The sequence below is a fragment of the Limulus polyphemus genome, unplaced genomic scaffold (assembly GCF_000517525.1).
Source record: "Limulus polyphemus unplaced genomic scaffold, Limulus_polyphemus-2.1.2 Scaffold2205, whole genome shotgun sequence".
Classification (NCBI taxonomy): Eukaryota; Metazoa; Arthropoda; class Merostomata; order Xiphosura; family Limulidae; genus Limulus; species Limulus polyphemus.
Genome location: NW_013667815.1, coordinates 171,296 through 190,510, shown reverse-complemented (window position 1 = coordinate 190,510; position 19,215 = coordinate 171,296). Strand labels below are relative to the sequence as shown.

The 19,215-nt window shown below is 30.7% G+C and overlaps 1 protein-coding gene and 1 long non-coding RNA gene across 2 annotated transcripts in view; both read right to left on the bottom strand.

Annotated features, from left to right (window-relative positions):
* Positions 1-552: 552 nt before the first annotated feature.
* LOC106466247 (CBP80/20-dependent translation initiation factor-like) overlaps positions 553-19,215 on the bottom strand; it is a 37,709-nt gene continuing 19,046 nt past the window's right edge. The window contains exons 3-5 of the mRNA XM_022394226.1: positions 7,657-7,960; positions 6,063-6,253; positions 553-931 (exon numbers count right to left, since the gene is read on the bottom strand). Coding sequence (XP_022249934.1) covers positions 731-931; positions 6,063-6,253; positions 7,657-7,960 — 696 coding nt within the window. The 3' untranslated portion in view covers positions 553-730. The remainder of the gene's footprint in view (positions 932-6,062; positions 6,254-7,656; positions 7,961-19,215) is intronic.
* On the bottom strand, positions 8,058-16,926 carry LOC111087481. The gene is made up of 3 exons (XR_002612154.1): positions 16,916-16,926; positions 13,072-13,076; positions 8,058-8,396 (listed from the first exon to the last, which is right to left on the bottom strand). It is a non-coding gene; the product is annotated as an uncharacterized LOC111087481 (long non-coding RNA).

Sequence of the window (19,215 nt, the reverse complement as noted above, 5' to 3'; positions counted from 1 at the left end):
GACCAGGAGCATTTACAAAGTTTAAACATTACAAACCCGCTAACTTCAGTGGATTCTCATCAGACATGTTAGAATACCCCTCCTAAAGGGGGGACGTCATTAATATTGGACAAGCTTAAGGTATAATTTTCTGAGTACAATGCCACAAAGCCCATTCTAAAGGAAAAGATGGATTATGTAAGAGAATCTTTAGATATGGAAGAAAGTGTTTATTGCTTTTCTGTGTAGAATGTCAGAATATCCCTCTTAAGGAGGGGGATGATTAATGAGGGACAAGCCTGAGATATACTTCTTCTGTGTAGAATGTCCTAATATTCCTTCTAAAGGGGGATATGTGATTAATGTGGGACAAGCCTTAGGCATTTTTAAAAGATACTGTTTTCCTGAATTTTCAATTACAGGAACCTGTGCAGTAAATTTTAAAATTAAAAATAGGATAAGTTTATAAGAAACAAATAAACATTGATATTACATATAATATATAATTTAATAAACTAAAATCATACTTTAAAACAAAAATTGCCACTACCATAAATTTCATGCATTGACAAATACACCTCAAAATTGTTTAATACAGCATTCTTCTACAGTATACCAAAGTAACATATACGCATAGTATTTTTCATTTCCAATAAAATTCATTAAGCAAGCTGTGTCACTTTATTTTTTTTATTTTTGTAGATTTTACAAGCAAAATGTTTACAAATAAGATTAAGGTCTTGTGTTTGTTTCAACTGAGATTCCTATACAGATTGTCTACAGCAGCTCCAAGTGGTTTCCAGTCCCTCAAAAACATTTCCAACAGTTCCAGTAAACTGGCTCTACATCTTGTTCCAAGATCTTTTGTTATGAGTATTTTTCTTAACTTCAGCAATAGGCTCTCCACTTCATCTTTTGCAAGTTCCTGAAGCTCCGGTCCATTTTTCTTAAACTGAAAAAGTGTTGTAATATCAAAACACTAAAACTTCTTTATGAAAAAACATAAAATAGGTCTTAACCATATAGTTCTGACTTTAAAAAGTAACAACAATGAATAAAAAGTTAATTCATTCAGAACAGTTTCTTTTGAGGCCCTCACTCTTTAGTAGATTGTGTGTCAATCACCAGCTAATTTTAACTTCCTACAGAAGAGCCTTTCATATGAATAGGTTAAATAGTTGGGATAGCAATTTACATCTCCATGAATAGTGTAAAAAGGTAATTTTTATTACTGATTAATTTATTAGCTTTGCTGTAGGTGTATTGCAAACACCAATTCTTCAAATTATTCCTAATCCTTTGTTGACTTTACAATGAATATTTAGTTTTTGTCTGTGAGAGGAAGTACCATATTTCATTACAGAGGCAAATTTCAGGACTCTGTGAACTAAAACATTCAGTACAAATGAAATAGAAAAATAGTTATTAAATATATCTTACAACTACATAAAAAACTAATGCCAATGAAAAAAAAAGATTGTAATCAAGGAAAAACTTGGAGAATCAGCACATGATGTGAAATATTATATTCTTATTTTTTAGTAATTCAGCAGTATATTAATTGAATATTTTGTTCATACAGCACCCTTAACCTGTATAAAACCTCTAGAGAACAGAAAATAATAATCATTATGTTAAGTCAATAGCCAGTTTATTCAAAATAAGTAAGAAGAAACTCGGGCATAACTGATAAGTTGATAAGAATTACAGCAACTGAATTTTATGTCTCTAAGGGCATATCAGAGAGAATCATCATCCTATTACATATATTGTAAAGGAAAATCTGGATTTTTGATAATAGAGGTACTCACAATCTAGAGTACAAGCAGATAATACTACCAACAGATAATATTTTCCTTTCTGTTAACTCATTCTATTTACCTCCTAACTATGGGCTCAATGGATTACACAAACCTTGTAATCCCAAAGTAATCATCAGTTTCCATACTATTAATATGTATTGTATATCTTCACAAAATTTAGCAAGTTTTCAGTAGACGTTACAAGTCTTTTGTGCAAAAAAATTAATTTTTTAATTAAGTATTTTTACTACAAATTTGTCGATGAATATATGAAGTCAAAGTGTTGACTGCTCCAAGTGCAAAGTGATTTTCATGTTAAGAATTAAAATATTTTTCTTCATCTGAAAAGTGTCAAATTTCATTTGTGTAATCTCTAAAACCTCTTAAATAAATATCAAGTGTTTTTTTTTCATTAAAACTTAATATTTTATCTGTTATTTTCACTACCCTAATTCTATACACATTCCGTCAATTTGATCAACTTTATAACCACCATAAAAATACAAAATCTAAATTATCCTTTTTTCTTTCTAGAATGACTGCAACTTGGAACAGGAAGCTACAATTGTTTATCCTAAATAGCTTAAAGCTTGTAACAATTCTGTATTTCTTAGAGGGATAGTAAATCAATTAACAAATGGAGAGGACCTAGAGAACAAATGCCACAGTTCTAATATTAGGGAAGATTGAGGATATTTTTTAATATTTACTTATAAAATTAATAAGTTAAACTTATATAATATTAAACTTTGATTTATTAACTATACTTTGATGCCAAGTTTATTCATATACAATAATATGTAAAGTACTTTAATTAAATTTTTAATATAACTCTCACCAAATCATGTACACTTTAATATACTTGTAATAAGAGGGTTAATGCTTTTATCTATTTTCATCTTGCTGAAAGACAAACAATATAATTCAAAATATTTCTCGGTCAATTAACAGTAATATTATTTCAAAAACCTTCATATAAAAGAAACCTAGCTTCATGTATGTGTATTCCACATACAATTTGTCTTGAAAAATAATCCCATAAGTAAATGTACATTTTAGTTAAAAAAACATCATCATCAATGCCTATATATAGGAAAATATGGAAAATCAAGGTTTTTATTGTGAATCTATGCACTCTACTACACCTTTATAGTTGAAAAAAGTGAATGAAATATTGTACTTTTGAGACACCTTCTTGAGTGTGATTGTACCCTCTAGCTCCTTTGAAGTAATAGATTTGCTAAATACTAACATTATTGTTCTTTCAGCAGAAAACTAAATAATGGCTGTTTGCACTAAATATTCTTCAAATGAATAATAATTGACATAAAATTAGTTCATGTTGGCAACAAGATCACAAGGAGAAGTTAGCAGCTTCAACGTAAATCATTATTAAATCAATTAGGTAATTTCATTTGGTTGTGTGAATTTGGTTGGTCAATAATGATGAAAATATACAAATGATGCATCTTATTGTGATATTAGTGTACATAATGTCTTTTTGTCATTAAATGGAATGGGATGGATACCAAAAAAATGAGTTTAGCAATGTGAGGTCGTAATACTATTATTGTACACTCTTCTAATTTTAAAAAATCCCTAAGTGACCAGATACAAAAATGTGGTGTTTAAATATAATAGGACTAATACTAATGTCTTAGAGCAAGTACAATTAATTAAAATCTGAGGTAAATTTATGATAATAAAAATGTTAATTTCATTGCCTGTTTAATATATATTTGGTTCTTTAAAATAATGACTGTATTGTTTTTACTATATTATACATTACACAGGAGCAAAATCCATATACTAGTAAAAGCCCTTTTTGTTCACAGTTTCATCCCTGGTTAAACATAATTAATTTATGTTCATGGTGATTAATCAATTAACACATTCTACTACTTGCCCTGCTCTACATTTTATAGTAGCACATTATAACAGTACAAGATTAAGTCCCTTAATCCGTGTGGTAAACACTATCGTAAGGTTATAAAAATATTCAATCATACCATAAATATTTTATAGATATACACTTTTTTTATTTTTGATATTGTGCACTTTCAGTGATAGCCCTAGCCTACAACTCCATCCTCTCAATAGTATTATTGCAAAGAATGAATTTTGCAAAGGAAAATACATTTGAATTTATGACTTGTGTACTTTTGTTTCTGAGACTATAAATACATTATTTTCTTATAACAACTTTACTATTTTTAAATTACAACATTTCTTAAATAAACTAATTACACAGTGATACTAAATGTGACTATGAAGTTGATAAATCATTATTCTTATCATACAGAATACACTGAAAGTCTGATTCCTTGGGACAAAATGAGGTGCATGACAATGATCATGCGTCTTAAAAATCAAGTACTGTCACACCTTCAGGATGTGTATCTTTATAGTTTCCAATGCTTAGGAAGTGCTATGCACAAATACAACAACTCTCCAACAGTATGGGGTTAAAAATATTTTACATTTTTGTTTTGTTATATTTGCTGAAGTCAGTTGTTCTTTTTGTCAGCAAATTATTCTATCACACACCTGTATTTTATGATTCACTGAATGTGATGTGACAACAGATGAACTTGTAGACCAGTGGATCCCAAATGCCAGTTCACAAAATGTTTGATAAAAAAGTGGGTTTTGAAATATAGCTACTGAAGTATATTGCTTTACAATTTAATTTAAAATTACTTTTAAAAGTTGGTATGTACAACACAATCCATGAAATTTTGGGATCAGAGGTAGCTGGTCACAGTTGGAAAAATGTTGGGAATTGCTACTACAGACAACAGTGAAAAGGATTCCACACTGAGAAGCTAGATAGACAATCATGGCCCAGGAAGATGTGCATCTAAAAGTGCAGATTGTCATGGAAAAATTCACCATTCTTTCCATTGTTCTGTAAAATCTGTCAAAAAGTCCAAAAATTAAAACAAATTAATTTTTTTCTGTTGAACAACTGACTTCAGAGTTTGAATTCACCACTTCATTGTGAGCTATGTTCAGTTACTCTTTCATTAGGAATCAAGGAATATAAGCTTAGATCTAGACATAACTTGTAGCTTCAAGCCATAGTTGAAATAGGCCCTATCAGAAAAACATTCATAATTATGGATGGTATGGCTCTACCAATAGCCACTGAGATAGAATCACATAGTACAATCTTTGTAGTTCTGGCTATAAATTTCAACAAGTAGTCAGAATTATATTTCCAGTATAATGTAATTTTTTTATGAACATTTTATGTTTTAGCTTTATACATCAAGAAGGTAAATTATATCCAAGGGTATTTGAATGTTCATATTTTTTGCAGAATACTGTATCTGTTAAGTATTCTGAGTATAATCATTGAAATTGCTCACACAATGAACCAAACTCAACCTTCAAATGTACATTCATTTTGATGAAGCAACTTTAATATTTTCCTTCAGAGCTACACTGCCAAAGGCTCAGTTAAATTGCACAAAATTTTATAATTACTCTTGTTACTATTTTGGAGTATGTCTTATGGAAGAAATGTGCATAAATATCTATGGTGATAAAATCTACAGTTAAGGTATCTCTAACTTTTACTTGACAATATGTTTTATTTTTTATAAATAACCTTAATTTTTGGAATAAATCTGACCTCCTCAAAATATGTTTATGATCTCTCTTTAAATAACTTTCCTGCAAACATACATTAAGCTTTTCTGCATGATCAGAAACATATTAACAGTAAAGAGAATTTCTCTGGGTAAGCTATTACACACAACAGAACATCTGTTACTGAATCATATTTAAGTATACTGTTTATTACTGCCTGCACTTAATTAAAACATGTTATCTTTATATTTCTATAATTTCACTGTTTAAGAGCAACAAATCTTTTAATAATGTGCATATTGTAATAACCTATGATGCAGGATTGGGTTTGTACTCTGTATCTCACATGCCTACCACATGGTGTCGAACTCCCCTATATATGCACAGCATTCTTGGAAATTATTTTCTTTTTCAGTATAAGAACTAATGAACATTTCTATGAAATTTATTAAGGTAGTAAAAAATAAACAAACAAATGCTAACACAAACAACAACAAAAACATTCAACAACACTTTCAAGTCACTGGTATATAATTTTACACCACACTACCAGTGCCTCTTCCAGATTATAGGCCTAATTCTCACTCATATTTGTGAACTAAGATTTAAACTATCTTACATCAACTTGAGAAGCCTTTTATTTTGCAGCCTATATTATAATCATATGTTACAAAAACTACAGCCTACCTGCTCAATAAATACTACAAGACCTGTCTCTGTTTGATAATCTAGTATTTCCTTAAGATATTCTAACACAGGAACAGACAATATTTTCAAAGGTGATCCATCTTTTAGCCGAACATTGCAGAAAACTTCACACAGAAAAGTTACATTACATAAAAATTTTTCTGGATCTTCCTTCTGTATACTTTTATAATCTGAAAGAACAAGAACAACTAAATCCAAACATCCAGAAGATAGTCAACTCCAAATAACAATTGCTATTTCCTTATTAGTTACTTAATGGATTAACACAAAAATCAAAGTAAATAATTAAAAAGGGGGTTTAAGGTTGATTGCTTTTTATGACTACAATTGTAAGAATTTTTCAATTTGTAAAATTGCTATTATAAACCTTCTATAATTATGAGCAATATGGACTAATAAAGAAAACAACAAGCAATAAAATTTACACAAATTTAATAAATTCTATTTAACAGTTAATTTTTTTCTTACTACAAGAAGAAAATAATCTGGCAAATGAGCACATTTTCTTTCTTTTTCACTAAGGAAATAACTCAAAATTGAAACTGTTCACACTGATATTAACTAAAATTCAATGATTTACAACATGTGTTTCTAAGAATAATTATATTAGTGGAAAATACAACTGAATCATGATAAGGATTTGAAATGAAATATTTAAAGTAGGTATTGTTACTAGGAACATATATATATATCTTAAAGATAAAGTTCAATATAAAAAATTATAAACAATGTTGCATTAATTGAAATGAAAGCTTTTATTCACTGCTTTTATTTTGGTACAGCTATAAAGTGGTGTTTACTTGGACAAGAAAGTTTAATTGAATGGCTTTCTTTTGTTTGGTCTTCTTTACAGACAAAATTATGTCTTGTTAAGCTCAGCATTTTTCTTAAACGTAATAAAAGATGACAAATTCAATTACATAAACTAGTTTATCAAATGTGTAATACACTGTAACTTAAACAGACATAACACATTCTGATTTTATGAGAATCCTACAACTGAGTAGTTTAATATTATCGTTTTTTATTCTGGTGGGAAAAATATGCAATTAAGCTTCCAAGTATGATGTTAAACTTAAAATCTGGTTAACAAAAAGAAAATTTTGCTTTCAAGTTTAGTTCCTTTGATAAAATAAAAACCTGATGTAAGAAACTGATGCTATTAAAAAATGATAATAATACTTTGGAACAAAATGAATAAGTATCTCTTTATCAAGAAAATATGAAGGTTATTAAAACATAAAGTGAAAGTAGCTTGGTGAGTACAAAAATATATAAACTGATAGCACTAAAGCAATGACTTAGTGGATAAACAAAACTGAAATTATAAGCAAGAATGATTAAACGAAAATCATGCTAATGTATTGTTACCCTTCTCAATTTGACATAAGCAGAGAAAAAAGCAAATACAAATAAAGTACTTGCAAAGTTATAATCTGTATAAGTTCCATTTCCAATATAATCATAAATATTCACACACGTTTATTATAAAAACTCAACATACTTCCTCATCAAATAATTAAAATTTTTCAAAACTTAGTATTGAAAGCCTAATGTGTTTAAGCATACCAACCTTGAAAATCTTTTTGTAATTTTTCTAGAAGCAAGTTTCTAAATTTAGCATCACCAGCTTCAAAACAACTTAAATGACCACAAACAACTGCTATAATTTCAGATGTACTTCTTTGCTTCTGTGAAAAATGATGAAGGAATGCTACTACTTTACTGAGGGATTTTTCATTTTTGATTAGGGTTTTAATGCCATCAATCACAGTTAAAACCAATCCTTCATCAATAATTAGATCTTTCTCTGTTGACAGACGAAGTTTATCCAGATTAGAAGATATATCGGCTAAATCTGGATCTTCACAATTTGTCTGTAAACATAAAGGTTCTTTAGTAAAATATACTTGAAATAAGCTGTTAAAGATATATTAAGATATAAAATCAAAATATTATACTAAAGTCATATATGCATATTTTAACATTAGTTATACATATATTAGATGAAAAGCAAATATAATATTCTATATTTTGATAACATTACTTACCATTAGTTTTACGACACATATTCAAAACATATTAAATTGGCATATACCATAATATCAAAAATTATTTTTGGTTCTCCTACATCTTTGTTCGCTGAAATTGAAAATTATGTATCAAAGTGCAAAATTAAAATCACATAATACATGGGATGAAGTTGTTTTTTTCAGTTACAGAATATTTACTCAAACTGTTTGGCACACTCAAAAAAAAGTTTACACTTACATCATACATGAGTTCACAATATATTTCAAGGTTTACAGAATTCTTACCATAAAAACATTCTAAACATGCTTTTATGTATGTAAGCAAGATATTTTCTAAGAGAACAATCCTTCACAAATAGATGATTAACTAGATATAATTATGAGCAGGTCTGATTAATTAAAATTGCTATTAAATCAACTGATGTCAAGAAAATAACAAAATAATCAAAATTATCATTACCAGTTATTATTGTTTTTAATTATTACAACTATCCAAGTAATCCACACATTGTTATTATTTTCGAATTTTTAAATTTAAAATTTTTTAATATTACAGTTCATGAAAGCAATCAAATAATCATAATTAGTTTTCCAATTATTATTTTCTAAAATCAGTAAACATGTTGAAACTAAAGAAATAATTCATTGTATTCTACCCTTTACTAGCAAGCATGCAACAGAATTAAAGTAAATGATTAAAGTGATTTTGAATAAAAAAATTATCCACAAATTAATTTTAGAATTGTTATCAAACTGATATGTTCTATATGTTATTAGTTCAAATTTAAAAACAGGATCCCTAAAATGCATCACTCTTACATCATCTACAAACTTACATGTCCAAGGTGAGGACATGGCTATGTGGGCTCTACAATTCATTCTTTGAGCTAAAGAATTAGAGCACAAGCAAAATACACTATATAATCAGTCAGCCAGTCTTCATCACTGTCTGCAAGACTGTGACATTAGAATTGCAACCAATGATGTCAGCATCTTGGGAAGTATGGCCAATTAAAAAATGTTAAGCACAAAAGAAAGCTTATGAATACATAAGGTGCAACCCAAGTTGAATGTAAACCAAAGAGCATCATCATTGCTTCTGAAATTATGCAGATTTATTGCACTTGTTGCCTATTTAAATATAATTGACCATTGAGTATATTTTTAGCTGCAGCATAGCAGCTCTGAGTTTTTTTTTTTAAGTACAAACTTTTAGCTCATATATGGAATATAATATCACTGTAAAAGAAAATATATATGTGTGATATGTTTTTGTTCTGTTGTGTTAAAGAAAATGACTGATATGGCTGTATGCCACTGTCCATAATTTTGAACTGCTGAACAGAAGGTAGGCAACTAGCCAGCATCATCTGCCACCAACGTTTTGGCTACTCATTTCAAATGAATAGAATTATCTGTCACATTGTAACATCTTCAAGCAGGTATGGGCCAGTGGTTAACTCATGAATGTTATAATTTTCCTACACTGAAAATGTATTTCCAATAGGTACTTACCTCCTCTCACATAATTAGCTATTCTCGTTCAGTGCTGCTTTCTATATGCAAAAAAAAATGCATGCCACAAGCCTTCTATCATCTCTCCATTGAAATTGACTGATTACAATGAGTCTCGCAAATCATCATGAGTCAACTCTTCACCAATAAGAGTGCAACATACTCTCATGATGCATGTGGCTCCCTCTAATCAAATCTACTAAACTATCACCACCCTACTCTCAACTGAATGGTTTTATAATCATTTCTGTATTTTGTATATATTTCATGAACTTATTCAAGAGGATGCCTCCACAGTCCACCACCCCAGTGCCTTGGAACTGGAAAGTGGTAAGGACTCTCAAACTCCACTAGAAGAGGTAAAACACGGCAGAGAGTCTGGTGGAAAAACAACACCTGAGAGGGTCCAATGGATGACCACGAAACCCTATTTTTAAAAGCAGACCATATCAATTTATTCAATACAAGGCATGGAAGGGATGGGCAGCTATCCCCTTCTGCTTTAACCATGTATTCCACGGGTGGGTACGGTCCAGGATGGGCAAACTTATGAACCAATTCTATCACGAGAATAAACCTACAAGTGTTCATGCACAGATTAGACACAACATTCCAATGTCACAGATACATGATTGAAAACATATCACTAAAGAAAATACAGAAATCCTAAAAAAGAAAGAGGGGAGCAAAAGTAACTGGGACATGGTCGCATCACGACCCAGAAAATTCGAACCACAGTGAAACTACATGTGTACAACAAGAGCCAAAGATGACAAACAAGCTAACATGGAGGTAATAAGGAACCATAGTAAAAAGGGGAATTGTATAACATAATATACCTGAGAAATCATGTAGAAAAATGCCATATTAGGCCTAACTGATTTTGCAAGAGGGGTAGGGGAAAACACAACAAAATCCAGTGGTGTAAAAAGGCTATCAAATCTTCATTGGCCCGAACAAGTTTGGTTTGTTCAGGAGGATTAGTGGTTTACTCATATAACGATCAATCTGATGATAGATAGTAGCAGAGAAATCCAATGACTAGAGATATAACACCCAAAGTGGGAACATGAACCTCAGAATTCATTGTAGAAATATGTAAATCAAACAGTGTTTGATCTAAAATATGGGAGTGTGAGAAAAAAAAAAGACTGGGAAATTAAGTTAAAATTAAAAGATTTCTTCAATATAAATAAAAAAAATAATAATGAAGAAATCCCACTTCAGCAATTAAACTATTAAAATAGCACTAAAAAAAGTCTGAACATGAGTACTGCCAAATAAGAAGTGATAGTTCGGTAGAATTGAATAGAGGAAGCCATATGCATCATGAAAGTATGTTGCACTCCTATTGGTGGAGGGTTGACACATGATGATTTGTATGCGAGACACACTGGAAACAGTCAATTCCAATGTAGGGGAGATAGAAGGCTTGTGGCATGCATTAAAAATTTGTTTGCATATAGAGAGCAGCATTGAATGAGAATAGCTATTTATGTGAGTGGAGTTAAAGTACCATATTGGAATTAGGGTTCTGGATTCAATACTCTTTGCTTCCAAACATGTTTCCCCTTTCAGCCATACAAAAGTTACAATGTTACAGTTAATCACACTATTCATTGGCAAAAGAGTAGCCCAAGAGTTGCAAGTAGTTGCTGCCAGCTTGTTGTCTTACAGATGATCAGAAGTTCAAAATTAGGGACAGTGGTAGATAACCTTAGTTATTTTGGCATAACTCAAAAACAGTATAATATCTCCACAGCTCATAGATCGAGTATGTATGGTGGTGACAGGAATTAAACCCATTACCTTTGGGTCACAAGGCAACCACCATAATTTTTGGGCTATGCCAACCTGAAGTTGAACAAAATTGCATGAAAAAATAATAATTAGAATTCATAATGGCAATATTTCAATTTCCTGGATACTTGGAGTAATGAAAAAAAGTAACCACAAAGAAAAATAATTTTGATTATTTATATATTTCATGAGTTGTGAAATTAATCAAATAAGCTTAACAAACCTGAATTAATCAAAAATAATATGAAATCATAGTGGTAACATTTTGATTATTTGGAAAGTTGGAATAATCAGAAACACTAATTTCAATAATTTTTGTGGAATTAGTTGATTTAATTGTAAGTTCAATCAGTCAATAATTTTATACAATACAAATTGATGATCACAGATAATTGATTATGTCAAATGATTTAACTGTGTAACAATAAAGACCAAAATGTTTTGAAAACCTAGTGTTTACATGATGCTTAAAACTGTTGTTTCTCAGTATGTTCACTAAACCTCAATTTGAAAACTGTGTTCAGTTTCTGTTATCCTTGTTGAAGAAAAATGTTGAGTCATTGGTGAGTGTTCATACAGGGGCTATGTAGATGATTCTAGGTTTGGAGGAGTTATTATTGTAGAAATAGGTTTAAATCTCTTTACATGTTTTTTCCTGGAGGATAAGATCTTTGGAGAACATGATTAATCTTTGTAAATTGTTAGAGATTTGGAATTCATAACAATCCAGATTATGCTTTGATAAAAACCATAGTGGCAGTAAGATTATAGGATATAAGTTTAAGATATTTGTTTGTTTGTTTTGAATTTCGCGCAAAGCTACACAAGGGCTATCTGCGCAAGCCATCCCTAATTTAGCAGTGTAAGAGTAGAGGGAAGGCAGCTAGTCATCACCACCCACTGCCAACTCTTGGGCTACTCTTTTACCAACAAATAGTGGGATTGACCGTCACATTATAACGCCCCCACGGCTGAAAGGGTGAGCATGTTTGGTGGGACAGGGATTCGAACCCGCGATCCTCAGATTGCAAGTCGAGCGCCTTATCCACCTGGCCATGCTGGGCCGAGTTTAAGATATTAAAAAATCAAATATGGCTCTATTCAAGACATTCTTACTTCTCTAAAAGGGTGGTTAGCCTATAAAACAGCTAGCCTTCACACATGTTAAAACCTGCAGCATTGAAGGAAGTTAAGAAATTGGATTAGATTTTTAGAAATGGGATTGGATAATAGCATGTAGGTTTTAACATGTAACAGAAAATGGAACAGTCTATATGGGCCAAACAGCCCTTTATTATCTATTGGAAATCAGATTTCCTAGTACATGTAACACATTTTCCATCACAGACTTTTTTGATTGTATATACACAATGTTTATATTTATAAACTAACAGAAGTAAGATGTAATTAAATGGACAGCATTTAGGTAAAATGATAACGAATATTACATCTCTACAGCACCCTGGAATTAGCTTACTGGCATCTACAATCAGCCATCAGTGACAATTAAGTAGGGGAAAGTAAAACCTAATGGTTTTTTTGCAAGTATCTGAGTGATACAGAAACTGTATAGTACTGGCAAACTTGTTTCATCCTTTATGACTTAGCTTGATGTATCAAATATATGCATGTGCATGTACCTAAACTATAATTCTTTTGTTGTTCTGTGTGTGTAAAATGTATTGGTCAGGTATAATAGTCCTATACAACTGCTCTGGCAAAATTCCAACCACTTGTGTGTAGCATTTTTTTATTTTTCTAGTGTTTCTGTGACTATACAATTCACCACCATCATAGATGAATAGATAGGAATAAAAATATAAAAAAGACAACCATAACTGACTGTCAGCAGTTAAAATATTAAATCACTTGTGACTGAGGAGAGAGAGCATAAGGCAAAAGAGAGAGAGAAAAAAAAGGATAATTGAGAATAGGAACAGTTGAGGATGAATGAAAACAAGACGAGCCAAATACCATGAAGCAATGTAGGAAATGTCTTAATAAAATATTAACAATATTCCACACCCTGAGCATTATGGGAAATACTGGAATTGACCATGTTGATATCAATAGCCTGATGGCAAGTTTAAATGTGATTAAGTAATTTAAAATATTAAATATAATTAATTAGTTACCTCAGTTATTTATAATATTAGATAGATTTAATATATGACACTGAATTTCTTAAATACTACTAATTACATTAGTCAAATGAGATAGGCATAGTACATTGAGCTTTACATGCAACGGTTCTGCAAATTCCAACCACTTGTGTGTAGCATTTTTTTATTGTTCTAGTGTTTTTGTGACTATACAATTCACCACCATCATAGATGAATAGATAGGAATAAAAATATAAAAAAGACAACCATAACTGACTGCCAGTAGTTAAAATATTAAATCACTTGTGACTGAGGAGAGAGAGCATAATGCAAAAGAGAGAGAGAAAAAAAAGGATAATTGAGAATAGGAACAGTTGAGGATGAATGAAAACAAGACGAGCCAAATACCATGAAGCAATGTAGGAAATGTCTTAATAAAATATTAACAATATTCCACACCCTGAGCATTATGGGAAATACTGGAATTGACCATGTTGATATTAATAGCCTGATGGCAAGTTTAAATGTGATTAAGTAATTTAAAATATTAAATATAATTAATTAGTTACCTCAGTTATTTATAATATTAGATAGATTTAATATATGACACTGAATTTCTTAAATACTACTAATTACATTAGTCAAATGAGATAGGCATAGTACATTGAGCTTTACATGCAACAGTTCTGCTTTGGTGCTTTGTAATATTAGTTAGTAAGCCAAACCTAGTCAGGTGATCTTGGAACAAGGACCAAAAACACTGCTAACAGCAAAACTACCCAAATGATGACTAAAGACAGAATGGTCACAGAGGCTTTTTTATGGTTTGCCTGTTACTCACAATTAAGACTAATTATAATTAATTGTAATTTTTATTACAGATTTTTGGCAACTCTTCTGGTAAAAGTTATGTCAATTGTATTGTGTGAAAAATTCTTGCATCTGATAAAAGAAACTTTGCAAAATCAGTTAGTTAAATCTATGTAATTAAAAGAACAATGTGTGTCACTCAGTGCATGCATGATATGTTTCATGGAAACCCAGTATTCCTATTGGCTAATTGTACATTAACTTTAGAGACTATTACTTCAATAACAAACAACAGGCAAGGAAACAAATTAATTCCTTACCTTTCTGAGAATTATAAATATAACACCAATACAAATCCTAATGGACAACTAAAAATTGACAATTAGGCCTAAATTTTAAATATGTTTCGTACATGAGGTTTATCTCCTATATAATCTACAATAATTAGCCTTAATACTAATAGTCATTCCACGTCTTAAATCATTTTTGATGCTCTACAGCAAACAAATTTTGAAAAAAGTATTACAGGTTTCAAATAATATACAAACTCAATTTAAACACATAAACACACAAGACATTTACAAAAAACACATGATGACATTTGATTTTTTTACACTTCTTGATACCATGATTTAAAAAATTTACTATTTTATAACTATTATACATTTCCAACTGCCTTAATACAGAAACCTAAAAATTTACAATTAGGTCTAAAGTTTAAATACACTTTGTACACGAAAAATGAGCTTATCCACTAGGGGAATAAATATTACACCATATACGTTACTGATGGTAGTGGACCCAATGCTTTGTTAATATTTTAGGGAAAGAAAAAGATGAGAGATAGTGACAAACAAGGACAATTTTTACACTTTATGATACTAAAATTTTAAAAATTCACTGTTTTATTTAACATCACTTTATCAACAATTCAATCAAGAAAAAATCTCCGGATCTTATTCAAAGAAGGCAATTAGTTAGAAAGGCAAGGTGCTTACAAAAAAAAGTTTCTATTATAGTCTTTCCATTTATCTCTTTTATACTTCTTTACTTTAAATCTAAATCTGCCTGGTAGGTTTTTGTTTCATTCATGTCCAACTACATAATACAACAACATATACCCTTCTCATATATATCGTATTTCACTTAATAATGTTGCATGTGAAAAAACATTTTGGACTTTGGCTTATATGGCATAGTACATGCTTCGTATGTGGAAGGTTGAAGATTCAATCCTGTCTACATCTTCCTTTTTAATTTGTTTTGCTAAACAGTAGTCAAATAATTCTGATACATAGATCATACTTAAAGCACAAGTTTAGGCCATAGTATGACATTAAAAAATAAAGTCAATATGGACTACTTAATGAGAATTCTTCCCTCACTTATTTATCAAATGTTTTTGAGAACATTACTTATCTAGATGATGGGAAGAATGTGGACTTGATGTGCCATGATTTTCAAGAAGCTTTTGATAAAGAACAACAAAAGAAAATCACATACGTAGGGGTTGGGGAAAGACTAATTAATTGGAATGTAAGGGTTGGATAAGAAAAGCAAAAGGGTATTATTAATGAAGTCCTGTCAAACTGGACCCTTTTTACTAACACAGTGCCTCAGGAAACAGTTCTTGGACCTTTGCTTTTTCTTACTTACATTAATGCAGGGATCGAAATATTAAATTTCCGAGAAATTTAACATTGCTTAAGGAATTTCATCTTTTTAGTTGGTTTTCCTGATTGGGAATGCATGGTCCATCCATATTCCTTTAGGTAGGACCAATGAAAGTGAACATATTGCATGAATTAAATAAACAAAAACAATTCATGAGGAAATTCAACTTTTCATGAGGGAATGTAATCTTCCTAATAGCTTACCCTTGAGTGAATGTTATTTTATTTCATTATTTCTATCCATTATTGATATTTACAGGTACATGGTTAGTAAAGTTTGCTAATGACATTAAACTCTTTGTATTTCTATATGTATTGATGATGATGAGGTATTATAAAATGATTTGGATCAATTGGTAAATTGGACAAATATTAATAAATCACCTTTAATTATAATAGCTGCAAAGTAATGCATTTGGATCATCATAATTCCAATATGACATGGATAACAAGGAGTCATTTTGGTCCTTTACATCTGTCCTTTCAAGTCCATCCCTGAGAAAAATAGTGAAGCAATTGAATATTTTTGAGGAAATCTTACAATTGCTTCAGGATATTTGTTAACTGTTAAAAGAATAAAGTTATAACAGTTTTTTGAGTTTAAGTGGACATATACATGTAGAAAAGGGAGTAAATGGGATGCCTGTATTGCGAAATGAGACTGAGAACTAGGAAGTTCGGGTTAGCAAGGCCAGTGGTATAGTTATGTAAAGGCGTCGCCTAGCAACGAAGTGCACGAGCACCCGTAACAGATTGATGGATTACTGATGCTAACTCATTAGCACTAGGAAAGCTATGAAAAAATTGTAGTTAACAACCAAAAGCGGTACTTTGAGGTGATATCACTTACAAGACACGGGTGTAGTAGTACAAGTAGATAGGCAACCGGTTAACTCAACATAACAGTAACCAATAACTTGAGAGTTTTGGTTATGGTTTTGGGTTAGCCCAGGAATTTTCCTAAAGCAACCAATAGAGTGGCAGGACTACTTGCGGGTAGTGCTGGATACTATTTGGAAGGTTGAGAGAATACCAAAAAATTATGATTTATAAACTCCTGTCTGGAGCTGAAAAATCAGTTCCACCGCCAGTTCAGAATTCTCCTGAGAAGTTGTTGAAGCTCCTGACCATGGCTCTGAATGTTCCAAACAACTGCAAGTTTACCAGTCCAACTCTTTTGTAAGTATAATTTATGGTTTCTCTCTTAATCAATTAGTGTAACTAGTTTAAAGGAATATTAGGTTTAACTAAGAGAAGTATATCTATGTATAATACTGGAAAGCCTAGATTAATGGTACTTAGAAATGTATAATGATTAACGAACTTTTGCATGTTATTTAGAAATGAGTAATAACTGTTGTTATAATTGTTCAATGTTGGTCTAGGACTCTATGTCTTTATTCTAACTGTAAATCATCTAAAGTTAGTGACTTGTGAGCTCCACTTGTCATGACAAAATCCTCCAATAAATAACTTTGGTGTGACTGGCAGTTCTAATTGAAACTCCAACAATTAAGCACGCGAGGGCACTGCCTGTTACAACAGAAATAAAAACATAAACGTACCCTACACTTCTCTCTCCTAAACTCTTCTGCTGATTGCAACTCATTCCTTAAGCTAATTACCCTGTTAAGAATTACACTATCTGAATTGCAAAAAAGCCCATATTTTCCAAATCTGAAGCTTGTGTCTGCTTGTCTTCAGAATACAGCACAGATAGATTAAATCCTTACCTTATTGATCCCCCAAATATTAGTGTTGCATGAAAACAATTAAAACATTTTGCATTTTGTATCTTTTTTTCAATAGTGTGTTCAAAGAAAAAAGATCTTAGAAGAGTGGTAGGTAAGTCATTTGAGTTATCAAGACAATGCTCTGATGACAGTAGTAAAGCTAATAATTTTAGCGTATATTCATAGGCATTTTGATTACAAATAAAAACGAAATTCTCTCAATAGAAATCAAAAGTTAGCCTCACTTGAAATACTGCATACAATTTTGGTCTAACTTAAAAAATTTATTGGCTTAATGGAAAGGGTTCAGTTTAGAGTTACTAAGAAGATTTTGTGTATTGAAGGTTATCTTATAAGTTAAAATTTATTATTTTCTGATTTTATTGAAGTTAATAAGATCATAGAGGTAATCAATATGATAAAGACCTTAGATTTCTTTGTGTTGTATTATGAAGACAATAATATGAGAGGACATAATTTTAAGATTTAGAAAAAAAAGCTTTTAAGTTTCGAACAGTTTGACTGATTTAGTATGGAATGAGATACTACTGGCAGTAGTGAAGGCTGGAACTTTATGAGTTTAAGTAGATGATCAATGATTTCCTTATAAAATAAAAGGTAAATTTAATTTTTTATGTTTCTTTGATGTAGGAGTGTAAACTGGTTAACATTATGTGCAAAAGAATGGGAGGCATTACTAAAGTTCTTCAAATATCCAATCACTTTAGTAGGCTTGCACCCATGGCCCTAAAAGTCCATAGCATGTAAAATTTTCAAGATATAACAATACTGTATGAGAAGAAAGTTGACAATGCCAGAGAATGTAGCTCACAAATAGCCAGTTCTCATATAAAATTTGGTATTATGAGTAAAACATTTTTCTTCTATGAAATACTATTTCTATGTCATTAATATTTCTTGTTGGAATTTCATTTTGGAAAACACTGCAATAAGTTGCATATTTCAGCACTAAAATGTGTGAGCTGTGGATTGCTAGGATTAACCTAAATTTGTCTTAATGATCATATATTAGTTTTTATCTGTTGTCACTAACTGCGGGGATGAAAATGTCAGATACAAAATATAAAACTTGTAAAAACACTCCTTCTGTATACAGTACTTGGACAAAAGACTTATGTTACTTCCTCTATCAGTATTTTTTTTATACTTGCCAATTTTTTTTATCTACTTTTAAAATCTATTAAATGTAGAATTGGTCACTACATATTATATATCATTTTCTTGGTGCTAAGTGACCATACAAACATTATTAACGTTTTCGATGATGAGGAACCCACTTTGGGACTAATACTGCTTGGAGATGGCTTGAATGGGTAATGAAGAAAAAACTTTAATATAAATTTAACATAACAGCAAATATACAACATTTCAACAAGGTTTTGTCATCATCAGGTACAAGTAGTTTACACTGATACAGATATATATATATATATATATATATATAC